Here is a 24,556-nt window from a genome sequence, read left to right as displayed (position 1 = left end):
AAAGTGAGTGGGGGGGGCGGCTACCTCCTGTGATTGCTTCAGCTGCTGCCACAGGCCAAGAGAAGAAGAGTGAGAGGTGGGGGCCTATTATGGCCCCGAAACTTCACCCCACATTGCTGCAGAGCAGGAGGAGGAGGAGGAGGGGCAGAGCGGGCCATGCACACCCTTTAAAAGCCTCAAACCGCACGGCCACATTTTTATTGGAGGTCAGAAAAAATAGGGATCGGCCGCAGCCCCCAAGAATCATAAACACCCCCACTGCTGCATCGTCAGGATGCGGTGAAGGAGAGAGGCCAGCTGTGGCTGTCAGGACATTTGCAGCCTGTGCTGCACGCTGAGGAAAGCTGGGTTATTTATTTATTTATTTATTTATTTATTTAGATTCTTTTTTATACCGAAGTATAGCGAGGAGCCTTCACTCCGGTGTACAATGAACAACTTCATACATTAAACATTTTTAACAGTGGATATAAACTTAAACATCAGTGTTAACAATAACATCTCAGCAAAGCAGAGTGATAAGAAACATTATTAGAAAACGTAACTATAGTAAGTATCATAAATTTGGGTTTTCTTAAGTGCGAAGGTGGCGGACCTCACGCGTCACCTAGATAGGATTTTAGACAGTGCTGGGGAGGAGCCGGCTGTCGTGGTACACGTGGGCACCAACGACATAGGAAAATGTGGGAGGGAGGTTCTGGAAGCCAAATTTAGGCTCTTAGGTAGAAAGATTAAATCCAGAACCTCCAGGGTAGCATTCTCTGAAATGCTCCCTGTTCCACGCGCAGGTCACCAGAGGCAGGCAGAGCTCCGGAGTCTCAATGCGTGGATGAGACGATGGTGCAAGGAAGAGGGATTCAGTTTTGTTAGGAACTGGGGAACCTTTTGGGGAAGGGGGAGTCTCTTCCGAAGGGATGGGCTCCACCTTAACCAGGATGGAACCAGACTGCTGGCGCTAACCCTTAAAAAGGAGATAGAGCAGCTTTTAAACTAGAACAAAGGGGAAAGCCGACAGTCGCTCAGCAGCGCATGGTTCGGAGAGATGTATCTTTAAAGGATACTAATGATGCACTAGAATTAGGGCATCCCGACAGTGAGGTTCCAATAATTAGAAAAGTAGTCCAAATGCCTGTAACTAAAAACTCACCTGAGCTAAAAAATTCTAACTTATCCCTATCAATTAAAAAGCAGAATAAAAATACAATCAAAAAACAAACTTTGAAATGTTTGTATGCTAATGCCAGAAGTCTAAGAAGTAAGATGGGAGAATTAGAATGTATAGCAGTAAATGATGACATAGACTTAATTGGCATCTCAGAGACATGGTGGAAAGAGGATAACCAATGGGACAGTGCTATACCGGGGTACAAATTATATCGCAATGACAGAGAGGAGCAGTCGGGAGGAGGTGTGGCGCTTTATGTCCGGGATGGCATAGAGTCCAACAGGATAAACATCCTGCATGAGACTAAATACAAAATTGAATCTTTATGGGTAGAAATCCCTTGTGTATCAGGGAAGACTACAGTGATAGGGGTATACTACCGTCCACCTGGTCAAGATGGTGAGATGGACAGTGAAATGCTAAGAGAAATTAGGGAAGCCAACCAAATTGGTAGTGCAGTAATAATGGGAGACTTCAATTACCCCAATATAGACTGGGTAAATGTATCATCGGGTCACGCTAGAGAGATAACGTTCCTGGATGGAATAAATGATAGCTTTATGGAGCAAATGGTTCAGGAACCGACGAGAGAGGGAGCAATTTTAGATCTAATTCTCAGTGGAGCACAGGACTTGGTGAGAGAGGTAACGGTGGTGGGGCCGCTTGGCAATAGTGATCATAATATGATCAGATTTGATTTAATGACTGGAAAAGGAACAGTGTGCAAATCCAAAGCTCTCGTGCTAAACTTTCAAAAGGGAAACTTTGATAAAATGAGAAAAATTGTTAGAAAAAAACTGAAAGGAGCAGCTACAAAAGTAAAAAATGTCCAAGAGGCGTGGTCATTGTTAAAAAATACCATTCTAGAAGCACAGTCCAGATGTATTCCACACATTAAGAAAGGTGGAAAGAAGGCAAAACGATTACCGGCATGGTTAAAAGGGGAGGTGAAAGAAGCTATTTTAGCCAAAAGATCTTCATTCAAAAATTGGAAGAAGGATCCAACAGAAGAAAATAGGATAAAGCATAAACATTGGCAAGTTAAATGTAAGACATTGATAAGACAGGCTAAGAGAGAATTTGAAAAGAAGTTGGCTGTAGAGGCAAAAACTCACAGTAAAAACTTTTTTAAATATATCCGAAGCAGAAAGCCTGTGAGGGAGTCAGTTGGACCTTTAGATGATCGAGGGGTTAAAGGGGCACTTAGAGAAGATAAGGCCATCGCGGAAAGATTAAATGATTTCTTTGCTTCGGTGTTTACTGAAGAGGATGTTGGGGAGGTACCCGTAATGGAGAAGGTTTTCATGGGTAATGATTCAGATGGACTGAATCAAATCACGGTGAACCTAGAAGATGTGGTAGGCCTGATTGACAAACTGAAGAGTAGTAAATCACCTGGACCGGATGGTATACACCCCAGAGTTCTGAAGGAACTAAAAAATGAAATTTCAGACCTATTAGTAAAAATTTGTAACTTATCATTAAAATCATCCATTGTACCTGAAGACTGGAGGATAGCAAATGTAACCCCAATATTTAAAAAGGGCTCCAGGGGCGATCCGGGAAACTACAGACCGGTTAGCCTGACTTCAGTGCCAGGAAAAATAGTGGAAAGTGTTCTAAACATCAAAATCACAGAACATATAGAAAGACATGGTTTAATGGAACAAAGTCAGCATGGCTTTACCCAGGGCAAGTCTTGCCTCACAAATCTGCTTCACTTTTTTGAAGGAGTTAATAAACATGTGGATAAAGGTGAACCGGTAGATATAGTATACTTGGATTTTCAGAAGGCGTTTGACAAAGTTCCTCATGAGAGGCTTCTAGGAAAAGTAAAAAGTCATGGGATAGGTGGCGATGTCCTTTCGTGGATTGCAAACTGGCTAAAAGACAGGAAACAGAGAGTAGGATTAAATGGGCAATTTTCTCAGTGGAAGGGAGTGGACAGTGGAGTGCCTCAGGGATCTGTATTGGGACCCTTACTGTTCAATATATTTATAAATGATCTGGAAAGAAATACGACGAGTGAGATAATCAAATTTGCAGATGACACAAAATTGTGCAGAGTAGTTAAATCACAAGCAGATTGTGATAAATTGCAGGAAGACCTTGTGAGACTGGAAAATTGGGCATCCAAATGGCAGATGAAATTTAATGTGGAAAAGTGCAAGGTGATGCATATAGGGAAAAATAACCCATGCTATAATTACACGATGTTGGGTTCCATATTAGGTGCTACAACCCAAGAAAGAGATCTAGGTGTCATAGTGGATAACACATTGAAATCGTCGGTTCAGTGTGCTGCGGCAGTCAAAAAAGCAAACAGAATGTTGGGAATTATTAGAAAAGGAATGATGAATAAAACGGAAAATGTCATAATGCCTCTGTATCGCTCCATGGTGAGACCGCACCTTGAATACTGTGTACAATTCTGGTCGCCGCATCTCAAAAAAGATATAATTGCGATGGAGAAGGTACAGAGAAGGGCTACCAAAATGATAAGGGGAATGGAACAACTCCCCTATGAGGAAAGACTAAAGAGATTAGGACTTTTCAGCTTGGAGAAGAGACGACTGAGGGGGGATATGATAGAGGTGTTTAAAATCATGAGAGGTCTAGAACGGGTAGATGTGAATCGGTTATTTACTCTTTCAGATAGTAGAAGGACTAGGGGACACTCCATGAAGTTAGCATGGGGCACATTTAAAACTAATCGGAGAAAGTTCTTTTTTACTCAACGCACAATTAAACTCTGGAATTTGTTGCCAGAGAATGTGGTTCGTGCAGGTAGTATAGCTGTGTTTAAAAAAGGATTGGATAAGTTCTTGGAGGAGAAGTCCATTACCTGCTATTAGGTTCACTTAGAGAATAGCCACTGCCATTAGCAATGGTTACATGGAATAGACTTAGTTTTTGGGTACTTGCCAGGTTCTTATGGCCTGGATTGGCCACTGTTGGAAACAGGATGCTGGGCTTGATGGACCCTTGGTCTGACCCAGTATGGCATTTTCTTATGTTCTTATGTTCTAATATGGAGAAGTCAGAAAGGAGAGGAAGAGTGATGAAAAAAAGAGAAATAAAAGTGAAGGGGTTGTGGAAATTATAGTGGTAAGGTTCAAGGTGAAAAATGGGAGAAAAGAGAGAGTGGACAGAATGGGAAGAGTTAAGTAGAAGGAAGTCGAGATAGTATGAGAGGGTAAGGGGTTCTTACAAGTGGAGAAATCAAAGACTGAGGGTGGACATTAATTTAGGTTGTGAAAGCTTGCTTAAAAAGCCAGGTTTTAAGTTCTTTTTTTGAAGGATTTGGTATCCGTTATTGAGCTTAGATAAGATGGTAAGGAGTTCCATTCTATAGGGCCAGCTATAGAGAACGCTCGATTCCTGGTGCTAGATAATCTTGCATCTGATAGAGGGGGAATGATTAATTGCAATTTATTAGAGATTCTTGTTGACCGTGGAGGTTTGTGTAGTTTAATCATGCAATCAAGTGGAAAGATGTTATCTTTGTATATTTCAATATGAAGAATAGATAAAGATTTGTATTTGATTCTATGGGCAATAGGTAGCCAATGTAGATTCATCAGGGTTGGTGAGATGTGGTCAAATTTCTTCTTTCCAGATAGGACACGAGCAGCAGCATTTTGCAGTAATTGCAGGGGTTTAGTAGTGGATTTGGGGAGACCGATGAATAGAGCGTTACAGTAATCTATACAAGAGAAGATGAGGGATTGTAAAACAGTTCTGAAATCATTTGGATATAGTAAAGGTTTTAGGTGTTTGAGTATGTGCAGTTTGTGGAAACCTTCTCTGGTTTTTTTAGCTATGCATGTTTTGAGATTTAGTTCATTGTCAATCCACATTCCTAGGTCTCTAACAGTGTTCTTTAGTTGGATATTGATGTTGTCAATTGAGAAGAGGGTAATTTGATCTGTTTGTTCCCGGTTGTTTCTTTTTAATAGGATACATTCAGTCTTGTTCATGTTTAGGCATAGTTTTAGCTGGATTAAAAATGATTTGATTGAGTTAAGGTGTTTTTTAGTGAGGCAGATTGCATCTTCAATGGTGGAGGTTATTGGAATTAACAGTTGGATGTCATCAGCGTATAAAAAGAAAGTAATGCCTAGGTTTGAAATGAAATTGCATAGAGGTAGGAGGTATATATGGGTTATCACAGCGCCCATTACTGCCACTGGTCTGACAGAGAAAGAGAGGAAAGCTGAACCAGAAACGTAAGTAAAATGGCTCAAAGTAAGAAAGGAGGAAACGAGACTGAGGTTTGGCAGCATGAGGGGAAAGCCAGAGGGGAGAATGAACGAGGCAGGAATGAAGGAAGAAATGGAGGATAAAGAGGAGATAGATATCCATGATTGTCCTGGTAAGGGAAGTGAGAGGGATGGCAGCCTATCAGGGGAGAGGAGGAGAGGACCACCAGGAAATCCTGCTGGACAGCGGTAGAGAGGGAGGGATACCGGGTCACCATGGTCCAGGAGGGAAGAAGGGAAAGATGACTGCCAGGAATCGAGGACGAGACATGGATGTGGCATTAAACACACAAGTTATTTAGGTGGAAACACAGACAGACATGGAGATTTCATTAGCCACCTTTTTCTAAAATCTCAGTTATTTAGTATCTATCATTTTCTGTTTGTCTTTGTAAGAATCATAAAAGAATATAATAAAGTATAAATGAAAAGCAGACTAAAAGGGAGTCAATTTTCAGGGAATTTTTATGTGGGTAAACACCTGTTCACCCATGTAAAAAGGCCCTTTTGGAACATGCTATTCCCCGCCATTGAGGATAAATGTACCTGCTCTGTGAATACCACATACACTTTTACCTGGGGGGGGATAGGGGGAGGAGCAGGGCTAGGATGGTGGAGAGAAAGTACCTGCAGGGATTTAATTCTGAAATCCTCGTGCACACTTTCACGCATGTACTTTGCACCTGCTTCCAAACAGCTGAAAATTACGCAGGAACAAAAGTACTGGCTCGCCCCCACTGGCCTGAGTTTTCAAAAGGAAACCCCGTGGGCGTTTTCCCTTTGGAAATCAGGTTGCAGGTCTGCGGGTACCAGTGCTGATTTTCTGCCAGGTCATGCCAAGGCACCAGCTTGCTTCCTTTTCCCCATTGCAGCTGGACTGGCAGTGGAATGGCCTCAGTTATGAGGGGAAATTTTTAAATAGCTTTGTAAATTGCCCTCCCTACATATTCAAGTTTAGGTCCAGGGTATATACATTATGAATGATTCTGGAGTGCATCTCATTATTTCTTTTGCTGTGGCATACGGAAATTAAAGAGGTCCGTGCTCCCTGAAAGGCTGGAAACCCCTGCTCAGTGTGAAAGAGGAGGGAGACTAGAGGCCCAGTGGCACACAGCAGAGAAGGGAACAGCAGCTGGGGGGGGGGGGGGGGGGGGGAATCCATGACTGTTTTATTTAGCATTTATGGTGAGATATGCCAAAATGCGATGTGGTTGATATTGTACAGGGCAGGAACATAGCCATTGATGCAGGGCAGAGAATGCGACAGATCCTTTAGCCATCTTATTTGTTTTCTAATCACTTTTTTAATTGCATTTTTTTTTTCAGCAAAGTTGAAAAATGTGTAAATCGTTTTCTCTGCTTGTACAGGGTTTTGATATGTGAATTTATGGATTAAATGTACAACAGCACTCACACAGTGAGGGGAAACACTTACATAATGCCTCTGTTGCCATGCATGCGTTATCAGCATTGTTCACTTAATTGGGTCTGTGGGAAATTAGAATTCATTCTACAGAGACAAAGTAGCCAACTGGCTGCCAAAACATGCCTCACAACTCAGCCACCTATGTGAATTTTTGTTTCTTTTCAAAATAAGAGACGTTAATCTTCAGCAGTTTAGTCAATGGCCTTGCACCTGTGCTTAGAGAAATCTCTTTTATACAGGAACCTGGTAATCGACTGGTCTTATCCAGGCATAAGTCATATTAAGGCCAAATTCTAAGTTGCGAGCATTAGCAGGCCTTTTCTGAATGTTTTTTATGAGGTTGTATCCTTTTCTGTGTTACATAGGATGTGACTCGGAAGACTTCTCTATGGAGATTCAAAATCTCTCCTCTGCAGCAAAGGCCTGAGGGATATAATGGCAGCAAAGCCAGCCAGAATCATTAGTAACTGTTGTTCACTGCAGTAGATATAGCTGACTACCTTAATGTATGTCTTTAGACTGCATACCTCACAGTACTCAACTTCTCAGTACAATCAGAAGAAATACTTAGAGTATTACTGCAACTACTTGTGCCGAATTTTAAGCAGTACTGTACGTTATGGGAAATGAGGAAGAATAGCCCAGGGTTTTAGATTGTAAATTATGGAAAGGTTGCTGTTTGGGGCTCACCTCCATTCATGCTGTATTGCCAGAATGATAGCGTACATTTTCTTTCTTTCTATAATTTAGTTTCATGAACAGACGAGGTGTATCCGCCATCCCGTATCGGGAAAGCCCTTCCAACGGCTACGCCCATCCCAGCGGAATGGCCCTCCACTATGATGATGTGCCATGTATAAACGGATCGGTAAGCATGAAATCTTATCTAGTGGGAATGCTTTGCATGTGTTGAAAGAAAAGAATCTGGAAACTGTTAACAACTAATTTAGCACCAATGGGCAGATGCCAGAATGAAGTAAAACTTTCTGCCCTGTGTGCTCAGGAATCTCTTGAGTGTGAATGAATATTTTCAGTGCGCCATTTAAAGTGATTATGTGGCAACATGTCCAGTGACTGTTTTTGCCCGGTTAGTTTAGATACCCATTTGTCCCCCTCTATAACAGGCTAGGAGCCAACAAATGTGTTTTAAAAAAAATTGTTACAGCAGAAAGGGAATAATAATTGTGCTTTTGTCAGTTTCTGCCAAAGAAAAATCTGGAAGAAATAAAAATAATAATTACAAAAAAACATTAGAACAATATAACAGCTAACACTGCAAAGCAGTGAGTGACAGGACTGAGAAGCCGTGACTGTGACAGTGAACAACAAACTGCAGCTAGTTTTACATAATAACAGAGCAGATGACAGCAGAAAAAGACCATTGAGGCAATGCAGTCTGCCCAGTTATTCCAGTGCACATAGCCAGGATATATTCCAGCTGCTAATTGCAGAAGCTTAGCCACTCATAGGATATCTCTCCTTATCAAAATCTAGCTTTAGTTGCCTTTCCTCATCGAGTGTGGGTAGATGAGCAATCTTTCAGGTTAGCAACCAACCATTGTGTGTGCACAGGTGTCATAAGGTAGTGTGATCCCATAATGATAAAAGGGAGAAACTGGCAATGCTTACAGTGCAGTGTCTCACCTCAAAGCATCACTGAGACTATCTACAAGTGATGTGCAGAGCTTCGGAGACGTGGCTGCTGTAAGGACAGACAAGAGTGAGTATTCACAACTGCATGGAGGATGCTGAGCTTCCCTGGGTTGGAAGGTTTTTGTGCTCCTGTTGTCTGATCTCTGATCTGCATGCAAAACTGCGTATGACTTGCTTTGCTAAAAAAAAAGAAAAAAAATTCATTGACAAGGTGTAGAATTTGTTTAAAAATTTGTGTTAACTGGCTAATTATTGCATTCTGCTTTGCTTTTGCATGGCGATGTTAATCAGAGAAGTGTGTGTATTGCAGTGGGAACCAGAAGATGATTTTCCTGCTTCTCATAGCAGACGCAAGGGAGAAGACGTGTTCTATGATAGTGCAAGCCTATACGATAACTTGCCGTCTCCAAAAATCTTTGCGCGCTACCCACCTGCTGATCGAAAGGCCAATAGGTTTTCTGCTGACAAACTGCCCTCTAACCACTACAAATCTCCTGTCTCATCCAGTCTGTCTTCTGCTCAGTCTGTCACTAACACCTCTGCTGTGGGGAGGGGATCTGTCGGGCTGCAGCCTCAGGTACAATGCACTACAGCTTTTTAGCACAAACTAAGGCTTGCTTGTCACAGATGTAGATATCTTGCATTAAATTATTTTGTTCTTGCAGTATCATCATATAGGCTCATAATCTGATGTGAGCACTACTTCATGAAAAAATGTTTCCTCCTCTTGTGGCGTGCCTTGTGTTATGCACTGGGTTTTCGCAGTGCTATTCTTCTCCAGCCTTAATGTTGGAGCAAATGATCTGTCACAGGATGTCTGATACAAGCCTCAACCTTGCTAGCTAATCTTCTGTCTTTGAAAGTTAAAGTTCAGTCTTGTTTTGAATGTTTTTTTTCATACTGCACTTTGGATAGTGTCATTGCTATGGATAACAACCTTTTGAATGGAGAAAAAGCAATGGATGTTTTATTGATCTAGAGCAGGGGTGGGGCAGTTCCGGTCCTCGAGGGCCACAAACCAGTCTGGTTTTCAGGATATCCCTAATGAATATGCATGAGAGAGATTTGCATGCACTCTGCCTCAGTTGTATGCAAATCTATGTCATGCATATTCATTAGGATATCCTAAAACCTCGACAGGTTTGTGGCCCTCGAGGACTGGAATTGCCCCACCCCTGATCTAGAGTTTGGAATGCCGGTTCTGTGTGTGCATCGTTGCAAATAGGACCAGCTCTTTGGGGAAGGATCGTTGCAAATAGGACCAGCTCTTTGGGGAAGGATCCACATATTATGATCCATGTCTGACAAGCAAGGGTATCTGCCTAATACTACCCACTAGATGTCAGTGTTTCTTGGAACACATGCAGAGGGGGGGCAATTTCAGTAGGCCCCCTAGGTGCTGGGCTCATGGGTACTTTTTGTAGCCGTGTAGCGTATAGCTAGTGTTCTAAGATGAACTACGTGGGTGGTTTCTCTTTGAAAATTAGCTACAAGGTACACGGTTACAAAAGTACCTGTAGACCTCACACTTCTATTTCTGCAGGCTGGCTGTGCACTGGGAAGTGTGCACTCATATTTGAAAATGAATTACACATGCATGTGTTCTCTCCCTCCCTTCCCCGACCGACCACAGGACAGCTCTTTCTCCGTGGGAAAATATAAATGAGACTTGGTGGCTATATTTACCTGCGTGGCAGAGGACAATTATCAGCCCCTTGGATCTATCTGGTTAACTCTTTACTTATCCTGCTACATCCTTTTGAAACTTGCCCTCATAATATGTACTGAAATCTTTGAAGGAGGATTGGCTGTTCTTAAAGATGAAAATTAATTTAAGGTGCAGTTAACTGAGAGATTGCAATGTATATGTCCTGGCTAAAGTAATGTGATTGGAGTATAGTATGGAGTGTGAGAATTGATATTCACAATCTTTCATTGAAACAAAAGAGAGACAATGAACCACAACATATGCCATGCAAAAAAAGGCAGGAGGTAGAAGGGAAAATGGATGTAAATCAATACTGGATGCACCAAACAAGTAGGCAGATCTCAGGCATAGAAGATGAACCTAACAAACAGGTGCATTTGTGTATCATCTTAGAAATAAATGAGCCTGTGAAAATTAAATAAAAATTATAAATATTATAAACAACATGAAAGATAATACAACCTAAAGTACAGCATTAAAGACAAAATATAGGTGTGAATTTTTAAAGGAGTTACATGTTTCATAAGCAATTTTCAAAAGCCCTTTTGAAAATTACCTCCTTAGGGGCTGATTTTAAAATTTAAGCGCGCGGGGTACATGTGTGCGTGCTACCCGGCGCGCACAAATGTACACCTGATTTTATAACATGCGCACAGTGCTGCGCGCATGTTATAAAATCCAGGGTCGGCGTGCGCCAGGGTGTGCACACTTGTGCACCTTGTGCGCACCGAGCCCAAGGGAAGCCCCAATGGCTTTCCCCGTTCCCTCCAAGGCCGCTCCAAAATCGGAGCGGCCTTGGAGGGAATTTTTTTGTGCTCCCCTCCACCTTTCCCTCCCTTCCCCTATCTAACCCACCCCCCAGTCCTACCTAAATCCCCACCCTTACCTTATTGGCATAACTTGCGCGCGCCAGCAGGCCATGCCCCGACACAGGCCCCTTTTTCAAAGCCCCGGGACATACACGCGTCCCGGGGCTTGCGCGCACCGCCGAGCCTATGCAAAATAGGCTTGGCGCGCGCAGGGGTAGGTTTCCAGGGTTTACGCGCGTATCTTAAGCCGTTAACCCTTTGAAAATCTACCCCATAGTGTTTAACCTGGGATAACTGTTCATAGGTAAAAGAAAAAAAAAGGTTCTTTGATAATACAAAATGAACTCCCAACATGGCCAAGTTTCGGTATGAATGCCTGCTCCAGAGGAATATTTGGATAAAAATATTTAAAAATATATATTTGAAAAATCCAAGCAGAATGTTGATGGAAGATAGTCAAAGAAATCCAGGATGGACCATTGCCCAATGATTTGAAAGAAATGCAGTTAACATTATTAAATCCAAGAGCAAAGAACATAAGAACATAAGAAAATGTGATACTGGGTCAGACCAAGGGTCCATCAAGCCCAGCATCCTGTTTCCAACAGTGGCCAATCCAGGCCATAAGAACTTGGCAAGTACCCAAAACTAAGCCTATTCCATGTAACCATTGCTAATGGCAGTGGCTATTCTCTAAGTGAACTTAATAGCAGGTAATGGACTTCTCCTCCAAGAACTTATCCAATCCTTTTTGAAACACAGCTATACTAACTGCAAGTCTGGCACCAATCTCAAAAAGGTGTTCACACTGTGGACTTTTGTTATTTGTGAGTAACACCTGATTTTGTCTTTAATATTGTATTTTAGGTGGCATTCTCTTATTTATATTCAATGGGCTCGTGTCACTTATTTCTATGATAACACATAGGTGCACCTGCTAATTTTGCTCATCTTCTATCCCTAGGATTTTCCTACCTGTTTGATTCATTGAGGACTGATTTGTACCCATTTTCTCCACTATTTCCTCACAATGTTCTTTTAGCATTTTTGACACTTTAAAAAAAAAAAAAAAAGCCTTTTCTTGAAAATGTTCTGAGATCAAAACACTAAGGGCCTGATTTTAAAAAGCATTTACATTGGTAAAACTGGGTTTTACTGGAGTAAATGCACTTTAGCCATATAAGTGGGTTTTTGAAAATTGCTACAATATATGCCATTGAATTGTCCATAGGATTTGCTTGCGTACATGCACTTTAAACACGTAAATTGCTTTTGAAAATTCACCTGTATAAGGGTAATTTAAAAAGGAGTTACAAGTGTAAATGTAACACATTATCATAGCAATTTCAAAAAGCCATTTACATGTGTAAAGTGCACGTATGTGAGCAAATCCTATGGACAACTCAATAGCATGTATTGTATCAATTTTGAAAAGCCCACTTACAAGATAAAGTACATTTACAAGTGTAAAACCCAATTTTAATTATGTAAATGCTTTTTAAAATCAGGCCCTAAGGAGGTAATTTTCAAAGGAGTTACACATGCAAATATAATATACTATTGGAGCAATTTTCAAAAGCCATTTACGAATGTAAAGTGTACTTATGTGAGTAGATCCTATGGACAATTCAATGGCACATATTGTAGCAATTTTCAAAAGTCTACTTAACACGGTTAAAGCGCATTTAAATGCGTAAAACCCAGTTTTAAGCATGCAAATGCATTTTGAAATCAGGCATTACTAATCGCCCCGTTTTGCATAGCATGCAATCCGTTGTCATTAGGCAATTAAAATAATGAGTCTGTGCTTATTTGGTCCCAAGCAGTGTCACATGAAAGGTAGCCATGTTTGTGTATGAACATAAACATATCTGTAAATTATAATGCTTAATTTAGCATCACTGGGGATTGCTAAGGAACTTGCTATGTTTGTTTTATGATGATAAACCAATATTTTTTACACATATAGTAATTAGAACAGCTGTTTTTGGGGGGGGGGCAGGCTAGATTTTGTTGAGCCAATTTTATCATGTATCTAAGAAAGAAAAATAAATAGGAAGGAGATAAATGAGGGAGGGCCAGGAAGTGAGAAGTTCAAGAGTAGTAAGCAAATCAATACCGTGCAACAAAAGTGGCCAACAAAAGCAGTATCAGGCAAATATGTTGACAAAGAATGGACATTTGAACTTTTTTTTTTTTTTTTTTTAAAGGTATTGCAATTTATTTGTCTTTTTCCTCATGGCATAGTAGAAGTAGGGTTGGAGATGGAAAATGTTGCTCTCTTAAATTGTGAGTTCAGTGGCACTGGGATCTGTGAGGTTCTGAAGAGCGCAGGTTTGGATGTAATTCTGTAGAGATGTCTGAGCTTTGACTGAAACCATGGGAAAGCTGTGTAAAAAAAGAAAAAAGTGGTATGAGGTAAAACCATAATAGTTCTTATGTTTTGTTTCGAACAGTTTAAAGGCAAGAAACCCCCTCTAGCAGCCAACGGGATTGCATTGAAAGGCAGAACTGCCAGCAACCAACAAAAGAAGCCAAATCCAGCCACAAGCGTGAAACGTACTCCATCAAGTAAGCGTGTGCATGTTCATGAAAGCTCCTTAACTTGAATTCCTTAGTAAAATGGATATTTATAAGGCTAAAGGCCTGATTTTTAATCCCCTGCGCGCGGGGAAAACGGGGGTTAATGCGTGTGGCTGGGCCTTGCGCCCACCGCTCGCACTTTAGAGAGGCCCAGCTGCGCGCGTAACTCCTGTTATGCACACAAGAGCCAGGCCTCTTCCAAGTGGGGGGGTGGGGGGGTGGGTTGGGACAGCGCCATTCATCGCTGTCCCGGACCATTGCGCGCCGGCAACCCTTACTTCAGGTAAGTATTGAAACAACAAAAAGAAAAGAAGAATCGGTTGGATTTAGGGGTTGGGGAGGAAAGGGGAAGGGAGGTTAGGGTAGGGGGTAGGGAACTGGGGAAGGCCGTGATGCGTAGCCGCACAAATTTGCAGAAGTTTACCCCCCCCTTGCGCGCGTGGATTATAAAATCTGGTGCACATGTGCGCGCAGCCTGCCAATTTTATAACGTGAGCACCGGGAAGCGCGTGCACATGGACGTGTGAGCGCACCTTACAAAATCTACCTGATAAGGCCTGATTTTTAATCCTCTGCGCGGGAGAAAAATGTAGGGCCTTCAAAGGAGTTGAGGGAAAGAGGGGGAGGATAGGTAGGGGGGGTAGGAAAGTTCCCTCCCAGTCCGCTGGTAGGGAACTGGGGGAGGCCCGATTTAGTCGCTGCATGCAAATTGCTATTTTCAATGCCCCCGTGCACGCGCCAACCCAGATGGTACCAACAAGCTAGGGTGAAATAACATAGTGCCAAATTTCATCTTTGTGAGATTTTCCTCACGCCAAATGATGTCAAATCTTCACCAAAGGTGTACAGTGCTGTTCGGTCATCTCACTCTACATGCAAAACTGGCCCCGAAACCACCACCAACACCTCACCTCAACCTATTAAATGGCCCTCCTATTGAGATATAAATACTTCCCTACTGTGAGGGCTTTGTAGATAGTCTCTCTCTCTCTTATTTTTCCAATCTATTTTAAAATTAAAAGGTGAATTTTAGCTCTAGTGGACACACCTGGGGGGGGGATAGATGGGTGGGGAGATGATGGGGGAGATTTATGTATTTACATTTGTTTACTTACATTTGCTTATAAAAGGAAATAAACACACACTATATAGTGCGGATGGCAATGAAGATTAAGAAATGAGCAAGACACACTACAGCTCTGTTTATTGTTCAATTCACACACTTTATTTTCTTTCATTTTATTGTAATGTAGCTCGTCTAATGCCACACCATTGCTAGGATCAATGCCATGTTGTTTGGCCATACTAGTTACGTGATTTCAAGAAATTGATTCGGTACAGTAACATTCTGTAAGTGATGTTAATTTAGCGTGCAATGACCACCCTGTATACGGTTTCAACTCCTTCAATTGATTGTATGATGTTCTTATCCATGGCTGTGTCAATAAACAATAAATTATAAAAAAAAAAAAAAGCCCAGCATGCACATAAATTAGGGGATGCACGTACAAGTCAGGCTTATGTGTGCCGACCTAATTTAAAAACTGACCAGCTACGTGCACATCTCACTTGATTTCAAAAAGGGGTGCGGTGTGGTCAGGATGGGGCATGGGGTTTTCAGGGCACGGCCAAGAGATATACGCTTAAATACGTAGGCGCCCCGGTGCACTCCCAGATCCACTGCCGCATTACTCTACTTCTGCTATGGAGGAGGTGTCACTTTAGAAAGAAAAGAAATTCGCCATTTCTGCTGGGTTTAAAGGATCTGGGGTATCTGAGGGGGTGTGCAGGCTATCAAACCAGAGGGGTTTGGAGGACCTAGCTCTTAACTGGGCAAACTGGTGAAACTGGCAATGTCGTGGATGTGCGCCTGTTATAAGATACCCTGACTTGCGCGATCAGACTCCGTGTTTGCGTGCCTAGGCGCCGCACCCACTTAAAATTAGCCGCACATGTGCACGCAGCCAGGCTATTTTGCAACGTGCATGCATCGAAAATAACTGCGTATCTGGGCTTGTGCCAACGCACATGCGCCAAAATGGGCCCAGGCACTGGTTTGAAAGTTACTGTTCCCGAGCACAGAACATTCACGCGCAAAAATTAAGTAGGATTTTCTGCGTAAGTCCCTATTCCCGCATGTTAAGTCACAAATTTTCTAAAGGAAATTAACCCATTTTTCAAAGCTTCCACCCGTTCGCCCAGTTCATCTTCAGGTCATCGAGACCCTCCTGACTTTTCAGCCTGAACTCCCCCCCCCCCCCCATCCAGCCAATACTATAATATAAACATGTTTGAGATCATTATGCAAGATAATTAGAAGGTGAAAGTTTCCAGATCTACCTGCATAAGTCTCTGTGCATGTATGTTGGCTCCACCATGAAATGCCCCGAACTACCCCTTGTTTGCACATGTATGTTTGCATGCGGACCTTTATTTACGCATGTTTGATGTGCATGCATACATGCTATTTGCCGCATATATGCTCATTTTGCCATCCGCAACCTTTGGAATATTTATCCCTATGTGCATGCATTGTCACAGGAAATTTGTGCAGCTGTTTTAGCAGATGTAACTTCTGCGGGGGTATTTGCTGGGATCATTTTCAAAGCTGATTTATTCACATAGGCCTGATTTAAAAATTGTTGTAACTTATGCGCGATGTTACAAGATTTTTTACCAATAGCATTGTCTGAAATAATGTGTGGATATTCTGGTGGTACTCTTAATCAACATACCCTGTAGTGGACTTCTCGTACGTTGCAGGGGGTGGGCATCCTCTGATCCTTGATGGCCCCTAACCAGTCGGGAATTCAGGATATCCCTATTGAATATGGAGGAGAGAGATTTACATTCCCACTGCCTCAATTGTATGCAAATATTCTTGAATATTCTGTAGAGTTTATTTATTTATTTAAAAACTTTTCTCTACCGTCGTTCAGTAAATTAACCATCACAACGGTTCACATAAAGGCACATATAGTAATAGAAATTAATTAGGATAGCTAAAACATTATAGACGTGCCAAAAATATGCAGTAACAGGATTCTTTCAATATAGAACTGTTTGTTAATTATTGATTTTATTAGGCTGAGGTTACTATTGCAGTTCATCTATAAAGAGAATAATCTTAAGTGTATTTAAAGGTGGGAAAGAAAAACACACACATTAATCATCTTCAGGGTCACTGTCTTCCTTGCCAAGAGCTGAGCACCGCACTTTGCTCATCAGCTGGTCCTCAGTTTGCTTCCTAGGGTTTTCCTCCAGCTCAGTCTTTTATCACACTGGACTCTGAAAGCTTCCACTGCAGTTCATCTTTAGTCAGATTCATGCCTCCAAACACTAGCGGTCCAATAAACTGTGCCCTGATATCACCGTCAAAGTAGACAAAAACAGGCGGTGGGGTCCTATCCGGGTAGTTGGGGATACAGATTGTAGAAATAACTTTGACAAATTTGAGATCTTGAAATTTCCTTGCCAGTCCAGTGAAGTGCTGGTTTATTAGAGCACAGAGAGGAATTCCCTGTTTGTATAGATGCAAAACCACCCCATAGATCCTTTCCAGCTTTCGTTACTTCTTGAACATAGGCCTGTCCTGATATCTCCAACACTTCTCCAAATGTATTCTTTAGTTGTGTTGCTTGCCACTGTGCTAGTCTTTGCTGTCTGTACATCTCTATGGCTCGTTCATCTTCCTCATTAAAGTCGTCTTCATTCTCTTCAAGCTCCTCCAAGGTCATGTCCTTGTAGGTTTTCACGATCAACTGCTGCTGCAGTATCTGCTCATCATCCTTTGCTGCGTCTTTCCCTTGTTCCTTTGGAGGAAGGATGCCCTTTTTACGCAGGATGTCATTCCACTCCATGTCTGCATTGAGGTCCTGCATGGTGCCAAGCTGGGAGTTATCCTGAAAACCCGGCTGGTTAGGGACCCTTGAGGAGCAGAATTTCCCACCCTGGCTGTATAGTATGTGCTGTCCCCTTCACACACTTCTACATCAGAGGTTGCCTGCTCTGGTCCTCAAGAGGCACAAGCTGGCCTGGTTTTCAGAATATCCATAGGGGTAGATTTTCAGACGTACACCCGATTTTATAGCATGCTCGTGCAGTATGTCTCTCTGTGTTTGGTGTATTGTTCCGTGTGTGTGATGTGCTCTGTGTTTCTCATTCTGTATCTGAATGAGATGTGTCTATACCTCTCCCAGGGTCTGAGTGTGCTGTCTTTTCCTGGGTGTAGGGTATGTTTTTCTCTCTAGGTGTGGTATGTCTGTGTTTCTCTGCCTGTCTGAGTGTTGAGTTTGTCACTGTGTGGGGTGTCTTTGTTTCTCTGTGTCTGTCTAGGTGTGGGATGTATGTGTCTGTCTCTGTGTTTCTATCTGTGCTCTGTGTCTGTCAGTCTGTTTCTCTCTGTGGGGTGACTACCTCTGTGCCTGGGTACCTTTTAGAACTTACTCCTGTCAGAAATTTGAAAACAAAATGGGGGCTCTGTGCCACTAGCTTGTAGTGTGGCTGCCTGATAGATATTCTTTGTGTGCATGTGTCTTGTGTGTATGTATGTATATATATATATGTGTGTGTGTGTGTATATATGTATATATATATATATATATGTAACTGTATAAAGTAACCCATTCCCAACCAATTGCATGAGTGATAGGGGGACTATGGCTCAAAAGCTTTGCTCACTCTGGCCTAGACTGATCCAGAGCAGGATGCAGTAGTGTCTGCTTGGCCTGATTGCGAAGAGGATGCCAGGGGGTTAAGGAGGAATTCACATCCATTCCGGCTATGGTGGAGGAAGAAGAAGCCATAGTCCACCCAGCAGATTAAAAAAAAAGTAGTTGTCCTGCCTGAGTCCAGTGGGGGAAGTGGCAATATCTGCTGGCCACATTGATTTTTCTGCCATAAGTATTAAAGGGTTGTCTTGTATTCGGGCCAGAATAGTACATATTGGGAAATACTTAATTATTGAAACACTGGAAATTTTCAGAAAACAGTTATCACACAAAAATAAACCACTTTAGCTGATGGAAACTGGTGCGGTAACTCCATAGTACATAACATAATGTTTTCTTAATAAAAGAAATACTTTCACAAGAAAACAAAACATGATCACACTCAAGTACAAAGGCCCCATTGTGCCTTAATGCTCCTTTTTTTCCATTCAGTTTTTTAAAAGAAAAGTATTTATAACAAACTTTGCTGCCCCCAGCAGGTGTTCAAAGTGTGGATCAATTTTCTTATATTTTTCTGAATTGTCCCTTTGGCTCTTTGGACTTCGTTAGCTCATTTTGTTTTGATCTGATGAAGGGAGGACAGCTATCAAAGGCTAGTTAAAGTATGTTAAGTTAGTCCAGTAAAAAGATATTATCACCAATAACTTATTTGTTGACTTTTTCTTCTACATACTCAAGTGGACTAGCATGGTACGTGGGGTGCTTTTCTTTCCAAGGGACATTTTCATTACCTTCAGCACCATCTAGTGGTGGAAAAGGAGAAGGCTGGTTCCTGAATTATTGCTGATCCCAGCTAAGGCCTAGATTCATCGCAGGCTGAGAAGTCCATTGCACACTGCATTACAGACTGAACAGGATTTTATGATAATTGGTGGTTTGGGCTGCTGGAGAGAGAGACTCTATAGAGGCTCACAAAAAAGTTAACTATTTATACCACTGTAAAAGGGGCCACTAATAACTCGGGGTGAGTTTGGGGGGGGGGGCAGTTTTACATGCACAGTTATATGTACAAACAGAACAGTTAACATCAGTGAAGATTTAATGTGATTTGGAGTAATGAAAGGTAAAAAGAGTATTTTTGTACATTTTACTCTCTACCTACCTTGATTGCAGCTAGGTAGAAAGAACATCAAGCTAGGTAGAGAGAACATGGTACAAATCTACTTTTCTTTTACCTTTCATCACTCCAAATCACATTAAATCTTCACTAGTGGTAACTGTTTTGTTCGTACGTATGACTGCATGTAAAATTGCCCCCTCTTACAGTGGTATAAAAGGTTCTTAGGTTCTTATGTTCTTAAGTGAGCTTCCACAGAGGGTCTGTCTCTTTCTCTCTCTTCTACCCCCCCTCCCCCACCCCAAACTGATTTGCGATAAATCCTGTAATTCACTACTATCAGAGGCATAACGTACAAAAAAAAGGTGTAGTTATTTCCGACGTTAAATCCCACAATACTGTGCGTTATGTTATCGCATGCAAAGTTCAACAACCCTCATTTCCATTTACTCTACCCAAACTCCTCCCACTCAACTACTAATTTTAAATTTGCATATGCATTCCGCGATGCAGTATTTATCATGTGCGTTACGCTGTTATCTCGGGCATTAGAGCCCTAACGCACACAATAACACCCTAACACATTTAGATAAATGACCCTCTAAATAAATAACTCCAGTAGCTTCCTGTAATTTTTTTTTTTTTTTTTATTTTTAGGAAATTATCTGCTTTGTTTATATGAGAAAGAAGCAATTAGCTGGAAGAAAACCACCAGCAAAGCTTGTGCACCATTTCCAACCCAACAAATACACAAGTAAACTTAGAATTTCCCCACGGGACACTGATGATGAATGCTGATGTAGAGAGAAATAATTGTTCTTGTCAAGCAAGCAAAGGTCTGAGTGATTTTGCCCAACCTTCAGGGTTTGCACATACGGTCATGTTGAAGCTTTATGATGTAGCACACCAAGAACAATATAAAAGTATCTCTCTGATTGGGAGATACAGCAATTATATCAAAGTGATGATCTGGTGAAATGCATCAAGCTTTCTTGGTGTTCTGGAGCTCCCTCTGTCAGCTTCGTTTAATTAGCTGTTATCATGTTGCACACAACGTTACCACCATTCTGAGGTACATTATCTGTGTTCATTATAGGTAAATGTTTTTCCACCACTTATGCTCGTGTTGAAAATAAGGACAAGAATTTCAGGGCCTGATTTGCTATGTATTTTTTTTTTCTCTATTGCTATCTTATGTGGAACAAGAGTTAGTATGATATGTTTAGTATTATTATTTTTTTTTTAATATACTGACATTTGATCTGAGATATCACATCAGTTTACATTGAGGTACTGTAGGTATTTCCCTATCCCCAGAGGGCTTACAATCTAAGTTTTGTACCTGAGGCAATGGAGGAACAGTGGGACTCGAACCCTGGTCTCCTGGTTTGTAGCCCACTGCTCTAACCACTAGGCTATTCCTCCTCGCATATTATTGCTGTTTGATTGTATTTTATATGTGTATTTTCTGTTACCCACTGAGATTTGTGGGTTAGCATGCTAGAAATTTTATAAATAAAGACAAAATAAAACAGGCCTTTAGTGCAAAAGCAGTGGCAAAAAAAAGCCAACAGTTATCCATAAAGCATGACCACTCTTTAACATGAAGTCATTATGGGGGTAATGTTGAAACAGACTTCTGCGAATAAAGTAGTACTTTACCTATACAAATGGCCCTTCAGAAAATTGTGCGACCGCTGCACTCATAAAATTATATGCATTTAGGTCCATGCATAGGGAAGAAGCGTTCCAAGGGGTGGAGTCTAGGCGAGGCTGGGACTTACATGCATACTTTTTTAATTTAAAAAAAAAATATGCGCCTACGTCTCTTGGGCACATATCAAATAGCAGGTGTAAATCTGTGCACGTGTAATTTTACCAGGATAATTTTCAAAGTGGGCTTATGCGCATATATCCACTGTGAAAATTTGGTATAGCTTGTGCATGATGTTACAGAATTACCTCGTATAAGTACAATAGTGTCTTTACTGTTCCCACCTACAACTGGGTCATCCTATTCCCCCACCCGAAAAAGTGCCTTGTTTGGTTGTAGTTTTACTCCATTACAAAGCACAGTGCCACCTCCTGTTCTTTTCACTAATCAGTGACAAGGTGTGCTGTAAAGTTCTAGAGTTGCAGGAGCCTGAATGAGATAAGGATGTGAATGCTTCTACTGTGGCCCCCAGAACAGGACTGAGACTGCCACTCATTTCCTATAGGCCACCCTTTATAGTTCCCTACTTACCCGACCTGGATTCAAACTGGTGACTGAGAGATGAAAGGCTCTGTAGTGCAGAGATGGTTCTTTGGAGCTGGGCAGCCTACCATGCTGGTTTTCTGTAGGACCCTTCCCCCCACTTTAAGCACTCTTTTTTTGTTTTCCTTTTTGGCTTCTTGATTGTTGGGGTGCCTGCCAATTAAAAAAATTGGCAAAAAGGAAGCAACAAGAAAACACCACCTTAGCTGATGAGCAGTATCAAATCAACTCTTAAAATCAAGAAGGAACATCTCATTCTCCTATTTGTTTCCATTTTTTGATGCTACGCTGACTAGACTGCAGAAAACGTTTAGTAAGTACTTTGTCTTCCTTTACAGATACTGATCAGTATAAATATGGGAAGAACCGTGTAGAAGCAGATGCAAAGAGGTTACAAATGAAAGAAGAGGAACTTTTAAAGAGAAAAGAGGCCCTGCGAAACCGTCTGGCTCAGCTACGGAAAGAAAGAAAAGACCTGCGGGCTGCCATCGAGGTTAACACTGGTGAGTCAGGCTCTTGTTTATCTGTAGCACCATCAGATCTCTAAGAAGGAGAATATAACGCCGCCCCAGATAATCCTTTTTTTTTTTTTTTTTTTAAAGCCCATTCATAAATGATACTCTGGCAAAGGCAAATATCCAAAATCAAGTCACAAGACTTGTACCAAAAAAAGAAAAAAAAAAAAGGCTTGTTCTTTTGAGTTTCTTCAATTGATCCCGGCAAACATACACTGAAAGGGGAAAATGTTTCACTATCTGTCACCATGAACAGCAGTCAGTGTCATGCATGACGTGACTGTACCCTAAACTCTTACTGCAAGATGAGGGACAATGAATTCATGCAAAAATGTATAAATATGTGACCATGAAATGGAGTAACATTTTAAAGATTATGCAGCTCCTGTTACATTCTATGCCTTCCTCTATAAATATGGGTCCTCTTCCTTTTTAAACAAATACTTTTTTTTAAGAGGTATACTTTTTTATAAAGGAATACATTTTTTTAAAGGTGTACTTAGCCAGATAAGTCACAAGTTTTTATATCCCCCATACTTACCTGGCTGACATTTAATTGGATAAGTCATTATCTGGCTAAGATTTAGTCAAACAAGAAATGAGCACATTGGGAGCACGCCAGGGCGGGGATGAATTAGCCAGATAACTTAGGAGTTGCCTAGTAAGTTATTTGGCTATTTCCAGATGTGCCTGAGACCTGGTGTAAAGTTATCTGGTTAAGTAATGAGGGGCTGATTTAAAAAAAAAAAAAAGTTTGTGAGCAAGCCTGGAAGTCCAAATTCCATTTTGCTAAATCCATGTTAGTTCTTCCCTATTATGTCATGTAAATCCATATGACCAGTAATTTTGTTCTTAATTATAGCTTCCACCATTTTACTAGGCACAGACATTAGGCTGAATGGTCTGTAGTTACTCGGGTCATCTCTGGGGCCCTTTTTGAAAATCGGTATTACATTTGCAACACACCAGTCCTTAGGGAGGCAGGTTTGAATGGTAGGTTACAGATTACCAGTCTGTAATTAACAGGTCTGCAGTCTCAGTACATTAGAACTCTGGGGTGAATACTATCCAGTCCTGGTGATCTGCTACTATTTAGCTTGTCAGTTTGCTGTAGCACCACTTCCAGATTCACACCAATTTGATTCACTTCCTCTAAGTCATTACCTACAAAACTGGTTCAGGCGCGGGTATCTGCCCAACATCCTCCACCGTAAAAATCAAAACAAAGAATTAATTTTGAGCCAAATAGCCGGGTAAGTGATGGGCAGGATGGGGACGTAACTGGGAGGAGCTACTTATCCTGTTAACTTACCCCTAGATTCATCAAAATGCTATAATTTTGCATGGATAACGCCCATGAAAAGAGAAAGGGGCATGTCTATGATAATTTTAGAATTACCACACCACCCGCTATGTTAGTGCTTCGCATAGGTATTATCACGGACCATGTTAAAGTTTTTGTGCTCTGCGATACTTGCAGTTTTGCTACTTGTGAAGTGCCCAGACAGGCTGTGGGAGAGCGAGATGCCCCCTTTTTTATCGCAGGCGCTATTTCCATTATATTTATAGCATTTTGATAAATCTAGGTCTAAGTTAGCTGGTTAGATTAGATCTGCTATTGAGCAGGTCTAAAGTTAGCTAGATAAGTTTGTCTGACTGACTTTAAAGTTATGTGGGTATATTCAGCTATATTGCTGAATATCTCAGATAAATTAGCCAGGTAAGTTTATCTGGCTATCTTCCCTAGCCAGCTAGGTTTTGAATGCTACCTCATAGATGTTCCACTATGACCTTATTCTCCTTGAGAACCCCCACCCCCCCAACTCTTTCACAGTTTTTATTTGTTTCTAATTTACTTGAAAAGTTTTTATTATTAGCTTTGCCCCTGTGGCAAGCCTTTCTTCAGATTCTCTCTTGGCTTCTTTTATTAGTTTTATAATCTAATTTGGCAGTGCTTGTATGCATTCCTATTTTCCTCATTAGGCCCTGCTTTCCATTCTTTAAAAGATGTCATTTTAATTTTGATAGCTTCTTTCACAATACCATTTACCCATACTGACCGGTGTTTGATCTTCATTTGTGGAATACATTTTATCTGGGCATCCAAGTTGTTGTTTTTAAACAGTCTCCATGCCTCTTGCAGACTTTTAACTCTTAGTTTTCTCATCTCATCATAGTCGTCCCCTTTAAAGTTGTATGTTGTAGTTTTATTTATATTTCGTCTTGTGACTTTTCTCAAATTTGATTGTATTATGATCACTGGTACCAAATGGCTCCGCCACGGTTACCTCTTACACCAGATCTTGCATCCAATGAGAACTAGATCTAAAGTATCTCTCCCCCTCCCCACAACCCACATTGGTTCTAGGACCAGCTGCTCCATGTAGCAAT

The 24,556-nt window shown here is 41.4% G+C and overlaps 1 protein-coding gene and 1 pseudogene across 3 annotated transcripts in view; one reads left to right on the top strand and one right to left on the bottom strand.

Annotated features, from left to right (window-relative positions):
* The window catches only part of AFAP1 (actin filament associated protein 1), a 440,313-nt gene that overhangs the window by 402,291 nt on the left and 13,466 nt on the right, over positions 1 to 24,556 (top strand). For all 3 annotated transcript variants that reach the window (XM_029591685.1, XM_029591691.1, XM_029591678.1), the window contains 3 exons: positions 7,604 to 7,721; positions 13,480 to 13,594; positions 21,989 to 22,153. In XM_029591685.1, coding sequence (XP_029447545.1) covers positions 7,604 to 7,721; positions 13,480 to 13,594; positions 21,989 to 22,153 — 398 coding nt within the window. The remainder of the gene's footprint in view (positions 1 to 7,603; positions 7,722 to 13,479; positions 13,595 to 21,988; positions 22,154 to 24,556) is intronic.
* LOC115085549 lies at positions 16,772 to 17,487 on the bottom strand (annotated as a pseudogene).

This window comes from Rhinatrema bivittatum, chromosome 1 (genome assembly GCF_901001135.1).
Source record: "Rhinatrema bivittatum chromosome 1, aRhiBiv1.1, whole genome shotgun sequence".
Taxonomy (NCBI): domain Eukaryota; kingdom Metazoa; phylum Chordata; class Amphibia; order Gymnophiona; family Rhinatrematidae; genus Rhinatrema; species Rhinatrema bivittatum.
This window is presented reverse-complemented; position numbering and strand designations above follow the sequence as displayed.